This window comes from Astyanax mexicanus, chromosome 8, assembly GCF_023375975.1.
Source record: "Astyanax mexicanus isolate ESR-SI-001 chromosome 8, AstMex3_surface, whole genome shotgun sequence".
NCBI lineage: Eukaryota > Metazoa > Chordata > Actinopteri > Characiformes > Acestrorhamphidae > Astyanax > Astyanax mexicanus.
In genome coordinates, this window is record NC_064415.1 from 22,255,634 (window position 1) to 22,270,802 (window position 15,169).

Genomic DNA, 15,169 nt, shown 5'->3' on the forward strand with positions numbered 1-15,169 from the left:
CGTGACCAGCAGCTTCGGGCTAGAACTGTTCATGCAAATAGACAATTGAATCTAGCAGGAGACCCCCCCCCCTCCACACCCATTTGCATAACCCAAAGAAGAGAACAGCATTCTTTAGCTTCCATGGAACATGGCAAAATCATGGGACTCGATACTAGATCCTATCCTACAGTATATATATATATATTTTTTTACATATCTACCAAAAAAGAAAAAAAGAAAAAACAGCAGACTCAACACTGTAATTTCGGTCTGTTACAAATGAATCAGTTTATTACATAACTCACACTGTAATTAACTACGCAATTGCATAACTACATTTCAATAGAATAGCAAAATGAATGGAATTTCTCGTTTCCTTATTCTCAAGACAGGAATGTAAAGAGAGTGAGCGCAAAGAGAGAGAGGTAGAGAGAGGTGTAAAAATAACACTGTCAAGCTGTATGCGGGGTTAATATGAAGCTATAGAAGGCAAAATATGTTAAGAGAAAAAAAGGCAGATGCAAAGAGATAGAGAGAGAGAGGAAGTGAGAGGAAGAGAAAGAGAGAGAGAGGAAGAGAAGCACACCAGGGATTGAAAGCAAATGTCAGTGTCATTTGCCATATCCTCATAATGCTCTTTGGGCCAGTGTGAAGGTGGAGGCAGACGTCTAAATGGAAATGTACATATATACATATGCAGGGTCTCCTCAGACAGGGCTCAGGGGTCTACAGCTCATCTTAGCCAGGCCAAGAGAGAGCCAGCCCACAGCTGTTTTTAGAGCCAGCATAAGCAGAGGGGAGGGGTTTAAATCCGTCTCAAGAACAAGAAGAACGTCCACTTCACTAAAAGCAAGTTTCTACAGAAGCTTCTCAGTGCAAATTCTTGCTGAATCCAGCGTAGAAATTGAAGTGAGGTTTGATGCACTCTAGAATGTGTAGAAGACAATAAACCTCAAAGGATTTCAGAGGTGTGGCCAATCACAAAGCAGCACTAATGGTCACCTTACATGTAAAAATAAGTAAATAAATAAATAAAAACAGACAATAAATGCAAAATAAAGCACAAAAAATGAAGAAGAAAAGAAATATTGATGACTAACTGAGTAAAAGTACAACAATCTGGACATACTTTGACTAGATTCTGTTTATTTATCATGAAAAACTCATCAACACATATTTAATTCCCACCATTTCAATTAAACATTTAAAATGACAGGTTCTAATCAATCAAATGTTCTGGGGTGGGTTTCCCAAAAGCTTTGTAACGCTAAGAACTTCGTTAACTCATACTTAAGATTGATCATCAATTTTTTTTTTTCCCCAAACCCTTACGAAACTAAACTACTCGCCAATTACTCAAATAACTCACTTACAAAAATATATATACAACCATTTAGTGTTGTTGAAATTGATTGCAGCAATAATTTACTTCTTTTTGTTTATTTATTTAGTCATATGTGTTTTTAGGAGTATTTTATCAGTGCCTAAGTAAATCTGTTTGTTATTTAAACTATTTAAAAATGTGTAATGATACTGATTACGACACATTTCTACGTTGTTTGGGTGAAATCATAAACAAATACTGCATATTTATCAGTGTTCAATCAATGTTTGTGGTTTGATTAAGCACTCTGCTTTGGAGGAGACATATTCTTTGCACTCGTTTGTTAATTTTAACTGTGTAAAACTCGTTGGGAAACACTTGCAGAACTGGCTCGTTCTTTGTTCACGTCATGCGTTAGTTTGTTATTTGCAAATAAAAAAGGAGATAGAGAAGAAAATTTAAAGAAAATCCAATATACACAGTAATAATTACTCTAATATAAGTTAACAAACCAAATTCAAACATAATCTGATCAACAAAAACTATGAAAAAAATGTTAACGCAATGTAAAAACACACTCTTAGTGCTCTCCTCCAAGCGTGTTTAGCTGTAGAATAAACTTATAGTAGCAGTTCAAGAAGAAGAAGTTATCTGGCTTAATGTGACACAGAGAAAACACTTGCTAGCCTTCATCCTCCCAGTACTTGTAGCATTATATTATTATATATGGTAGTCTTAGCTAGTGGATGGGAACCTTGAGTAAGCAAATTTGATTAAAAATAAAAAAGAAATCTGGGGAAAAAACGATCTTTCCAGCAATCTTTTACTTAAATAGATTCAACTTTAGAGCTAATTCTTACCACTCTAACAAAATCTGATGTCTATTCAGAATCATAATCATCACACACAGCACCCTCATTATTCAACTCATTCAACACGTGTGTTATTGTGCACCACTCACTCACCACTTACACCACAGGGACATGCTACAATAAACACTAAAGCCCAGCCCAGCTTCTGCTATCATTTGATCTATTACATTTACAATCACTTGCTTTCAGCGCTTCCAGTTCACACAACTGCTTCGGCTAATTGTTTCCATTGATTATTGCTTTGCTATGCTATTGTTTAATGAATTGTTTTGTTTTTATTCTAATTCTATTGTGCCTTTGATTTGTGTCACACTTTGATGTATTGTAAATGAGGCGTCTTCAATAAAATATGCGGATTAAATAAAGGTTTGAATGAAGGAGTGACAGAATCAGTGTGTGAATGTGTGTAGTTAGCAAGCATATGAACGTACAGTGTGAATATAAATGTTGTGTTTCCATTTATGGATGGCCTTAGGATGCATTCAATGCATTAATGTCATGTCTGTGTGCGTGTGTTAGTGTGTGTGTGTTTTTGTAGAATTCTGCTCTGCTCATTTTAAAGTAGTGAATTCTGAGAAATGGAGGTTTTTATGTTTTGGATTTTTTTGCATTTTTTGCATGCTTCTGCCATTTTTATTCACTAAAAAAAGGAAAATGTAAGAAGAGTTTTCGAGTTTTATGAAAATGCTGAATCATAAACACATCTTTTATTCCAGTATAATAAACTCTAAAAAAAAAAAGTCTATTTTAAAAAGTCTTATCTTCACATACTGTAGATTGCACTTGATATCATCTTTTTTTAAATATATACTAATGTAAATACTGCTCTATTACAGATGTCCGGGTGTACGGAAATCCAAAAAAAAGAACACACTTTTTGATTCATTACTTATAAGACCTTCAAATAAGCTTAATATGAGATCTAATAAAAAAATAGTTTGATACATTGACAAGGGTCTTTTAAATAGTTATTTGTTTGGAAAATGGGAAAAAGTATAGTTGTTTTGGAATTATGAGTGTTAAAAGTATCTGTACTTCTTTAAATCACTACTTTTTTTTTTTTTTTTTTACAAAACTCAAAGTTTATTTTACAATTCCAATATTTTAATTTGAAATGTAAGTATACTTATTGCTTTATCACTCTTTTTAGAGAAGAGTGAAATTTGCTATGTTTTCTTAGGTGTACTACATATGGACCTCTGCCCCACCCATCTTAGCAAGCGCAAATCAAAACTATTGCTACATACATGTAGAACACATGTAGATTTGTATTGTAGAAACAACACAATAGCACATTTTTATTGTGATTGGCTGTAAAAAAAAAAAAAATAGGATCTATGATGCTACAATCTTATCTGGCCTTATTTGACCAGATGGCCCGGTGAAAAGTGGAAAAATGGAGGGTGGAAACTCTCTTTTTCTTAATATCCAGATCCAGATACTTGTGGACGTCGCCTCAGACACTTGAAAGGTTTACCATCCGCACGGGCCTTTAGCAGGCCTTTACACTCACACACACACACACACACACACACACAGTCTAAAAAGCTCCCGAGGGTCCGCGGGACACTTACATAACTGCGGGAAACCTTCTTCCACTAGTCATCCGAGTCATTTAGAAATAAATATATTAAAAAAAAAGTGCGATCTGCTAAGCGGCCTGCTCCAAACGTCCTCGAGACACTTCACGGGAGATTATGCATTATAGAGCTCTTTCCGCTCTCTCTCTCTCTCTCTCTCTCTTTTTCACTCTATCTCCTTCTCTCTCTCATTTTCTCGTTCTCTCTCTCTCTCCCCCTCTCTCCCTTTTTATTTTCCGGCCCCTATTACGGATCAAAAGTATATTCTGATGCATGGATTTTAATTAAAGAAGAGCACCACAGATATTAAAAATGTATGCTTGGAAATTTGCCTCTGGTGTCTTCCTCTGTCTCTTCCTCTCTCTCTCGCTCGCGCGCTGTGTTGTGTGCTCTCGCTCTCGCTCTCTGTCTCGCTCTCTTTCTCCCCCCCCTCCCCCCCGTTCTTTTCATCTATCCCCTGAACTTCTTCTGCGTTTAATATAAAGAATCATTGTTGAAACAGAAGGCCAGGTCTTTCCTGATGGTTAATTAGGTTTCTTCTGTGTTGAACAAAAGAGCTATCTCCAAAGGGTCTGCTTCTGGGGACAGATCAGCCAAATGAACTAGTTTAGCAGAGGAAAACAGAAGGGTTGGGTTTGAAACAGGGGAATATGGTGGTGGTGGTGGTGGGTGGGGGGTGTTAAGGCTGAGCAGGGAGGAGGACAGCGCAGACGTGCAGAGCGAGTGTGGTCTTGTTTTGGTTCTGGCTGACTGCTGTGGAGTTCTCCGGCCTCGGGGCACGCTGCAGTGTCCGTGCGCGTGAGAGAGACTCGAGGAATGTCAGGTCGCTGTTATCTCGGGAGTGGCCGCAGACTTCCGTTTACGGAATGTGAAAATGTGTGTTTGCTGGTACACACCTTTAAAGTAACCAACACCTCCACAGACGAAGGAGTACACATCAAACACACTCAAGGACACCTGAGAGACACTTGATTGTGACTGTTTTTTTTTTTTTTTTGGTGGGGGAGGGTGGGACACTTAAGCTGATTAACCCTTTAACCCTTCTTTCTGCTCAAACTTTTGGGAGAGCATACCTTATTAAAAGATATCTTATTATTATTATTTTTTTTAATTTAACTCAACTTGATTCTGCCATCTCTAGCAATTCAGCAGAGGTAGGTTAGAGTAACAAAAAATCCATTATAGGTAATTTTTTCTATCCTTAAGTAGGTAGGTAGGTAGGTATGTAGGTAGATACATAAAATAAGAGAACACTTAAAAATGATGAGTTTCCTTGATTTTACCAAATTAAAAACCTCTGGAATATAATCAAGAGAAAGATGGATGATCACAAACCATCAAACCAAGCTGAACTGCTTGAATTTGTGAACCAGTGGCCTAAAGTTCTCCAAAAGCAGTGTGTAAGACTGGTGGAGGAGAACATGCCAAGATGCATGAAAACTGTGATTGAAAAACAGGGTTATTCCACTAAATATTGATTTCTGAACTCTTAAAACTTTATATATGAATATGAACTTGTTTTCTTTGCATTATTTGACGTCTGAAACCTCTGGAACATCATATTCCCACCATTTATCATTTTCTACAAATACATTCTCTAAATGACAATATTTTCATTTGGATTTTTAGAGAAATGTCTGTAGTTTATAGAATAAAACAACAATGTTCATTTTACTCAGACATATACATATACCTATAAATGCTAAAGCTAAATCAGAAAAACTGATTCAGAAACTGAAGTGGTCTCTAATTGTTTTTTTTTTTTTTCAGAGCTGTAGACAGATAATTGGAAATGTTTTGAATGCAATTATCAGCTCTGACAACCAAATTCTGAGGTAATTGTTAAACACAACATTAAGATTGTTATTTTGGAGATTATCAAGTTTATTATGTTGCAGTAAGGATATACATACATGATATACTGAATATATAATCGCAGTATATCCCCCTCCTTTTAGAAATGATCTAAATTCTTGTACAAATCTCTGTTCACTCTTTATTGACTTCTATTAGAATCTGATGTATGAGGCCATTACCTCGCTGTCCCTCCTATGAACTAATGGGAGCACACTGCTACTTACTTCTGCTTTTCTAGTTCAATTTAAGTCTGTTTGCCTGTGTATGCCTGTCCCACACTTCATCCCAGCTAAATGTTCCAAGTCTATTTGACATCTATCCCCATTCCCACCTAATCCTTTCACAGACATAATGCAGCCCAGCGGTTACAGCCGTCAGCAAATGCCTGTGGTTTCTCCGGTGCCTGCTAACTACCGGGATAAAAGACTTTTGCAGGTATCAACACTTACATTTTCATTTGTAATAATTATGATAATTATAAGATGAAGGAACACTCGCTTTTGAGGGTAAAAATTATTGTTTAGAAGCTCGGCAATAACTATTGCTATTACCTAACTATCCTCAGAACACATGGTTCTGGGCTTTTTGGAAGCAATGCCACAGAAAAACCACACACTGAAAGTAATTTTCAATGGCACCATTTTTTTTTATTTTATTATTGTTAAGAGTGCTGTTATATAATGCTGACTTTTACTTTTTTTTTCAATATACTTTAAATCCTAGCACATAATTGCTCTGTGTTACTTAGGGCGTTTTCACGCTAGACTCTAGTTTCTTTGTACCCTTAGTGTAGTTCCATTGAGCAGATGTGAAAACAGTAATTGCACTCAGGTGTGATAAAAACAACCGGACTGAGACTAGCTAGTGGAGGTGGTCTCGGTCTGGTCCCAAACGAATTCTGGAGAAGTGTGCTTGTGGTGGGAACATGATCTGATCTCAATCTGATCCAGCTATCAAGTATATTTATTTTATTTCATTTGAGCTGAACTGCTGTCTCTGCTCCATGCTGTTTACATGCACCGTGTGTGCAGTGTTCACTGCTCACGGCCACGGCAATGTGTTTACAACATGTGCATCTGCGCTGCACGTCCTATTGAAAACCTACTGTGTTTAAAAGTGCAGAATTTCAGCGTTCTGTGTAAAAGCAGCTTTAACCTGCACAGATATACTGTACACGCTGGAACACAGAATCTTCTGGCTATATTTATTTCCTTGCTCCCGCGACAGATTCTTTATCTTTACACTGTGTCAATATTTATTGATGAATGGACCAATAAAAAAAATCTCCAAAATTACTTGAAATGAGCTCTTTTTACATTGACTTTCATTAAAAGTTAAGAGGGTTTTATCTCTCTCCTGTAAAGTTGCTGTTGTTTTGGCAATAAATATTGTTCACTTTGTTCAGTGATGATATACAGCATATTTAAATGTGATATATAAGTCTGATTAAGATTTTGACTGTTTTTAGTGGAATGCCACAATTTAGAATCATATAAAAAACCTTATTTTTAAAGAAAACACATTAAATAAATTTTTAAAGGTTTATTGGCATTACCACATTACATTTTTACAGTGCTATTGTGTGAATCATCACTGTAACATAGTCAGGCATTTAATTCTGTTTATCATACAGACAAATATGAATCAGATGGCCCATAATATTCTAGCTATTCTGACACAACATTTTTTCTTTAATAAAGGCAATGGGTTTCTATAGAACTCCATAGAACACTAAAATCTTTGGAATACCTAAAGGGGACATATTGTATCTCTTTGTATACAAGTTATAATAGATTAGATTTGTTTGCATCAAATCACTCTCACATAAAGCAATTCCAGCAGCTCTATTCTTGCGAGTTTTAGTCCCTTTCAGAATGAGCCATTTAAGGGCTCTGACATTTTTATGCAAATGCGCTATTGGTGGCCATAAACAAGCTAGTTCATGCTTAACTGCTATAACAGCACAAAGCACACAACTAGTTATTTGCAAGTACTAACAGCTCCCTCATCTGCTGACTTTCATGGACAATAGATACAGATCCCTCCGTCAGATGAAGTCTGCTGGATAATCTTACTTTGTACTGTCTGAGGTTCTTAACCTGCAGACTGAAATGGTGTTTCTTCAACTGATCTAGCACATGGTCTAGCTCTGGTGTGTTTACAGGGGCGGTCGAGACCCAGGTGGAAATGCAAAAGCTTGCAAAAAGTGAGTTTTGCATAATATCTCCCCTTTAAAGCGTGATATTTATACTAGATTCATTATACAGTTATACACTACAATCAAAGAGCTTTTAAAGACGGTCCTTTAAAACCTTTTTAACCTGGATTTAAATGGTTTCAGTATTCAAAGAATTCAAGAACCCCTACTTTGTAGAACCCTTGGTTAAAGTGTACAACATGAGGAGTCCTGTTGTGGGAAATAGCCTCCAGAAGTGGAGACGAAATGCAAGAAAAAACAAACTGAGCTGCAACCACACCTCAAGCAATGCTCTACAGCTTCACAGAGGGTAGAGAGAGAGAGGTAGAGAGAGAGAGAGAGAGAGAGACAAGCCACATCCACAGAAGAGAAGAAGACAAGGGAGGTGACAGAAGCAGTATTGCAGCTTTTTGGCTCTTTTGCACTGCTTCCGTCTCGTTTTCACACCAGCGCTGCGGAGGTGCGGGCCCTGTGTTTCTGCCTTTCAAATCTGTCACATCTGCCTGACACACGCTCATACACATGTGGGGACATTCACACACACACACACACAAGCTCGCACATAGGTCTCGTGTGCCGCCGCCGCTGTTATTCCTGTTGTTATTTTTGACGTGACAAATGTGGAAAGAAAAACATGTTTCGTGTTGGGGTGTCAGCTCTGTGCGCAGACCTACTCTTGGGGCACTGTATACATGAGGGCTATGGAAGGAGCCAACACACATGCACACACACACAGACACACACACACACACACATGACATTTGTGGCGTGAACGGAATGGTCTGTCCACCCTGTTACTGAAAACCACCACTTGTTCCCTCTGTATGTCTGTGTTTCTCTTTCTTTCTCTCTCTCTGTGCTTTCTTTTACTGTTTCCACAATTTTCACTCATTTCCAGCTTTGATCATTTAACCTTGACAATTTGTAACCTTGACTACAATTGGAACGGATTGTGCTCTCTCTATTTCTCTCCCTTTTTTTATTCACCTCTTTCTCACGTTTTTATGAATAATGTAGTTATAAAAGTGAAGAAATGTGAGCTACAGGGTCTAAGAGGTTAACACATACATTGAATACTTTAATGTAGGGATGATTTGCCTTTCAAAGAAAAACTACAATTTAAACACTGAAAATGTGTCATAGCCTAGAAGACATACCAACAAAGCAATTTAAGTCATAAATTTACCTCAGTTTTGTTGTTATAAGCATATATATGTATTTTAAACAGTGCAATTTTAGTCATAAATGTACCTCAGTAGTGCTATTTTGTTTTTGTTTTTTTTATTCTTTTTGGGAGACGAAACATTTTGGGAGGTGCATCCCTACTTTGAGGTATATAAAATATAGCAATCTTAATAGTGCAGGTTTGGCAAGTTAGTAACCAAAATATTAACATGTCAACCCATTTTGTTTTAAAATGAAGTGATAAAGCATTGTTACCATAACTGCTGTCTCTACAATGTAATCAACCATGTTTTTAACACTTTTGTTACAGACAAGAGTAGCTCCCCCTAGTCCGTTTTTTAACCTAACTCAAAAACTGTCAGATTCCATGTAAGTGTGTTTTTTTGGATCTTGGGACATGCCTTTAAGTTTATTATTTAGTCTGTGTATCTGTTTGGTTTAGCATATCCTCTGGAGTCCCACTAAGATCGATTTTAAGACCCATAAAACTCATGCCAGTGATGTCTAGTATTTATGAGAGTGGTTTGCATACACTTAGAGGTAGGAAAAGCTGGTCTTAGATGTTGAAAAGCATTTAATTCTGTTTATCATACATAAATACAGTATTCGAATCAGTCAGTCCGTACAAACATAGATGCTGCATCTATACACAGTTGACTATATCATTGCCTACAGTATATTTTTCCTGGTATATTATATCAGAAAATACTGCTGTTATCACAATGTGCACCCACATTCCTTCCAGTTGTGGCATTCTTCTATATAAATCTGCCAGCCAAATGAGCATCATGCCCTTCTCCCAACTACTGTATCCTTCAGTGCAACATCTTCTCTGTTTCAGAGAGTTCATTGACCTGTCCCAGTTCTGCCCACAAACATACATGATTTTTTTTAGAGCAACAGATGGGTCCCCTGAAGTCCATCACACCCATTCGCTCTTATTTAGGGTCAATTTAGCATAACAAATTCACCTACCATGTGTTTTTTGTTTGCGAGGTTGGAGGAAACCCATGCACAGAACATGCCAACTCTTCAGGGAGATAGAGAGAGACCACAGTGAGGCTTGGACCACAGTGAGGCTTGAACCACAGCCTCATGTGGTGATGAATCACGATGACCCTTATTTAAAACTATAAACACCCATTGAATGCATAAATTCTTCTCCAGATGCTCAGATTGTCAGTTCATATAGAACAAAGAGTCCTACACAGTAGCAGCCAAGTTGGATACACTTGTTACAAGTCAAAGAACCTTTTTGGTACCATATACAGAACTTTGATGGACAAGACTTACTCAATGCTGACTAAATATTCAGTTGAACCTAATGGAAGTGGTGTTGGAAGGTATCCTTCGTAACAAAGGACCTTTTAACCAAGCACAGAACCATTAAAATGTTCAAGCGGTTCTTTGAGATGCCAAAGTTCTTCATAAATCTTGTTGGCTATTCAAAGAAACTCTTAACCCTTTGAGGCACGAAGATTATTTTACCCATTGAAGCCATTGATTTTTTAAGACTATTTTATTTTCCAATTGCTTACTTTGCAATCGTGTTTAAAAATGATATATCTACAGCTCTGGAAAAAAAATAAGAGACCTTTTAAAAAATTATGAGTTTCTTTGATTTTACCAAATTGAAAACCTCTGGAATATAATCAAGAGGAAGATGGACGATCACAAGCCATCAAGCTGAACTGCTTGAATTTTTGCATCAGGAGTGCAGGCATAAAGTTATCCAAAAGCGGTGTGTAAGACTGGTGGAGGAGAACATGCCAAGATGCATAAGAACTGTGATTAAAATCAGGGTTATTCCACCAAATATTGATTTCTAAACTTTATAGTATGAACTTGTCTTCTTTGCATTATTTGAGGTCTGAAAGCTCTGCATCTTTTTTGTTATATCAGCCATGACAATATTTGTATTTGGAATTTTGGAGAAATTTGTCCGTAGTTTATAGAATAAAACAACAATGTTCTTTTAACTATTTTTATGGAGAAACTGATTTAAAAACTGAAGTGATCATTAATTTTTTTTCCAGAGCTGTAAATTTTCTGGAATTTCTGAATGTTTTCTAAAAAAATAGAAACATATAGCACACAGGAAGTGATGTAAAAACTGTATTTTTTTTGTGCAAAGCAGGATCTGGCCCTGCTAACACTGATGTTTTGATCTGCAGCGCAGTGGACATATTCTATGCGCTTAGTTGATTATACTGTATTTTTGAACACATAAAATAGTCCAAAACACTTAGTGTAGGGGTGTGATGAAATACTGATGTCCCAATATATCATATTGTTTTGGTTTGTGATACATTATCGATATGTGGCTCCAAATATTGATATTTCTTAAACTTACTGAATTCATGGTATTTGCTTATTTAGGAGTATTTTATTTTCTTCAGTAACACAGATGCTGTAAATTATTGTGGATTGTCTTGCGATATATATCGGTTCTCACAGTATCGTGATATTATTTTTTCTGTCATAGTCGGCAATGTATTGTATTGATAATATTGTATCATGAGATGTCCTAACCCTACAGTACCCCTAATGCACTGTGGGTATTTAGAGAAATTTGAGAAATGAGCTAATAAGTAAATAAATAAAAAAAATAAATAAAAAACACAACCCAAATCTGGTTTCATGGTTTGTAATTAATCCATATCAGTAAATCATTCAGTCATCAAAGTAATTAAAAAAAGTAATGTTCTATATATGACTGAAAAAAACAGATAAATATTCATTTTTGACCAAAGGTATAAAGTACAAGTCTTAATATAAATACTCTTTATCATTGAGTTGAATGGGCTTCATCGTTCTTGTCTGCATTTGTGGGCGGAGCAAGGACAGGACAAGTCAATTCAAGAAAGACCAAATTCTTTGTGTATATAATATATATATATTTAACAAAGAATTTGTCTCGGATAGCCTTGTTTCTTTTTTGTTTTCGACAACTGAGAAGAAAAGCATAGTCTCTCGCTCTCTTTATGTCCTCTCTTTTTTCTTCTCCTCCTTTCGTCTCTTCATTGTCCACTCACTCCCATTCCATTAAACACACACATCATCGTCATGACTGCTGGTGATTCAGTTGGGGGGGGGAGAAACTTCGGCCCCTGTCTGGCTTCTAACCCCGCGAGCCCAGTCTCTCTCTCACTCTTTCTCTCTTTCTCTCTCTGTTCCAGCCTGCAGTGTTCAATTCCAGCCTCGCTCGCTCCTCCCTGCGGCCCAGACTGCAGCTCCTAATCAAACCTCCTCTACTGCAGCAACTGTCAGAGCGAGAGAGGAGGGGAATGGAGGGAGAGAGAGAGAGAAAGAGAGAAAGAGAGAGGGAGAGAGAGAAAGAGAGAGAGAGGGAGAGAGAGTCGAGTAAAGGTTTTTAACAATGTACGCTTGGCAAAAGCATATCGGGGGTGTTTGGGGCCGAGCAGTTGCATCGGCGGATTTCCACAGTGAGGAAACAGCTCAGCCTGCTATTACTTTGCTGATAAGTCAGTGTGCGTGTGTGTGTGTGTACTTGTATATATGTGTGTGTATGTGTGTGTGTTTATGTGTCTGAAAGTCTGAAAGTGCAATCTGTGAATACATACATTTTCAACTCATTTTCATGCATAGTGCTCAACCAGATTCTATTTGATCAAGTCTAGATGGGCTGGGAAATCACCTCATACACACACACACACACACTCTCTCTCTCTATCTCTCTCACACACATACACATACACACTTCATTTTAAATCCTGCTGACCATGTTGGCATGCCTGTTGAATTGGCTATACTGCATAAACATAAACTATATATAAAATATATATATATAAATAAAAAAAAAAAGCTCTTAGCTTTTAGCAGCTTAGCTCTTGACCAGTTTGTTGGTTTCGCCTGGTCTACAAGCGTGACCAACATGACCAGCCTAGAACACCAGCAAGAACTGGTTAACCAAGCTAGCTTTTAATACTATAGTAAAAACACGTTTTTTAATGTTTTTACCATGTTCCCAGGCAACATTCTCATTTTGGGGCTCACATGGGTGGAAGAACATGGGCTATGTGGGTTCCAGGTGGGCATATGCTCTTAATGGTTTGGTACGTGTGTTGTTGTTGGGACCCAGTTGGGCTTCCCAAGTGAATTCTATCATTACAGCCAACTTGGGTGTGATATGGGTCCCAGTTAGGTTTGAGATTGGTTCAAGAGTGTACAACCCTGATAAGGCCCATGATTAAACCAATGGTTGGCTCCCATCATTGACCCTGGTACGTCCCTTCACTGACATCTCTGTATCTCACTATATATACACAGCTCTGTGAAAAAAATAAATAAATAAAAGAGACCAGGTCAGTTTCTGAATCAGTTTCTCTGATTTTACTATTTACAGATATATGTTTGAGTAAAAAATGAACACTGTTGTTTTATTCTATTATCCACAGACAACATTTTTCCCAAATTCTTTTACTGCATTTATTTGCAGAAAAAGAGAAATGGCTGAAGTAACAAAGATTAGGAGCTTTCAGACCTCAAATAATGCAGAAAAGACAAGACAAGATCATATTCATAAAGTTTTAAGAGTTCAGAAATCAATATTTGGTGCAATAATCCTGGTTTTTAATCACAGTTTTCATGCATCTTGGCACGTTCTCCTCCACCAGTCTTACACACTGCTTTTTATACCTTTATGCCACTACTGGTGCAAAAATTCAAGCAGTTCAGCTTGGTTTGATGGCTTGTGGTCATCCATCTTCCTCTTGATTATATCCCAGAGGTTTTCAATGTGGTAAAATCAAAGAAACTCATAATTTTACATGGTCTCTTATTTTTTACCAGTCAACATGGAACCTGTGGACTAAACTAACTGGGTTGCAGTTGGGCTGCCCATACTCATAGATACCACATTGGTTTGTTATTGAGATTGACCATTAAAGACCAGCTTGAACCGTTTGAAACCAGTTCGATTTTTAGCTGGATATTTCAGTTGGGTCATTTTTAGATGAATTCATCATTTAGTTGAGTATTTATGAGTTTGGAATTAAATATATATCTGTAATAGTACAGTAGAGAGTCTATATACACAACATACATATACACACACACATATATTCACATATTCCTACAGCCAAACCCATTCATTTATTCATCACAACTGGAACAAGCAGAGAAATCCCACGTCCTATCAATCCATGCCATTCCGTCTACACATTTCCTGACTTCAGGGTATGCGAGTCACGCTTATTCATGCTCCTTAATTTCAGGAAATGGCAGTATATCATCATCTTTTACTCTACGGTCGTGGTGATATTTGTAAACACACACTCACACACACAAACTGCTTACACATCCCAGTGTAGCACAAAGCCTAGCCATGTGCTAAATCCATGTGCTGTACACATTCAAAGCTAAATATATTTATTGGAAGCCACACCGAAAGTGCAACGTGCTAATTTTACAGCGCCAGCGACATAATATTAGCCTTAAAAAACACAATAAAATCACTGTGATGTTTAACTCCAGGGACCCACGTATTGTTATAATTCATGCAGTTTGGCTCCAGACAACGCCGCATTCAATATACAGACTAATCAAAACAAGCACTTGAAGGTGGCAGTGTTATAGGCCTAATCATAGTTGGGGCCAAGACTGTGATTTATTGCGGAACGTCGTGGGCCAAGCTTCTTGATGCTGATCCAAGTCCAGCGATTATAAAAGAATGTTCAGCCCTGAAAGTTTGGCCCGGAACGGCAATCTATCCAATTAGAGTCTGAGGAAAACTACACCATTAAAAACGAAAAGGTGATACAAAGGATTTTTTTTTGTACCATAACAAATAATCATTCTGTAACAGATTTGAGCTGTACCACCATGATACCCCTTATTCTACAGTGATAAATATGCAATATGCAAAGAAATATATGAATACATACATTGTTTTGATGATGGACAAATAAAAAAAAAAAAGAAAAACTATTCTATATAGCAGTAAAATGGGGTTTGTTGTTGAATAAACCACTTCTAATTTGTTAATTTAAGGAAAAATAACATTTTTGTCAAATATTTAAGTATGAAGAACCCTTAAACTGGTATAGAATTTTCACCTCAACTTCTTTAAACTTGACTCAAATGTGCTTTATTTACCAATATACTGATTTAAAAACACAATGATTCATCATTTGTTGTTGTATAACATCAC

The 15,169-nt window shown here is 37.0% G+C and overlaps 1 protein-coding gene across 5 annotated transcripts in view; it reads right to left on the reverse strand.

The window, feature by feature from the left end:
- pcdh7b (protocadherin 7b) overlaps positions 1 to 15,169 on the reverse strand; it is a 228,511-nt gene that overhangs the window by 187,002 nt on the left and 26,340 nt on the right. The window contains exon 2 of one of the 5 annotated variants that reach the window (XM_007242064.4): positions 11,256 to 12,260. The exons of the other annotated variants lie outside the window; for them this stretch is intronic. Coding sequence (XP_007242126.3) covers positions 12,249 to 12,260 — 12 coding nt within the window. The 3' untranslated portion in view covers positions 11,256 to 12,248. Of the gene's footprint in view, positions 1 to 11,255; positions 12,261 to 15,169 lie in introns of those variants that run through there. 5 annotated transcript variants of the gene reach the window in all.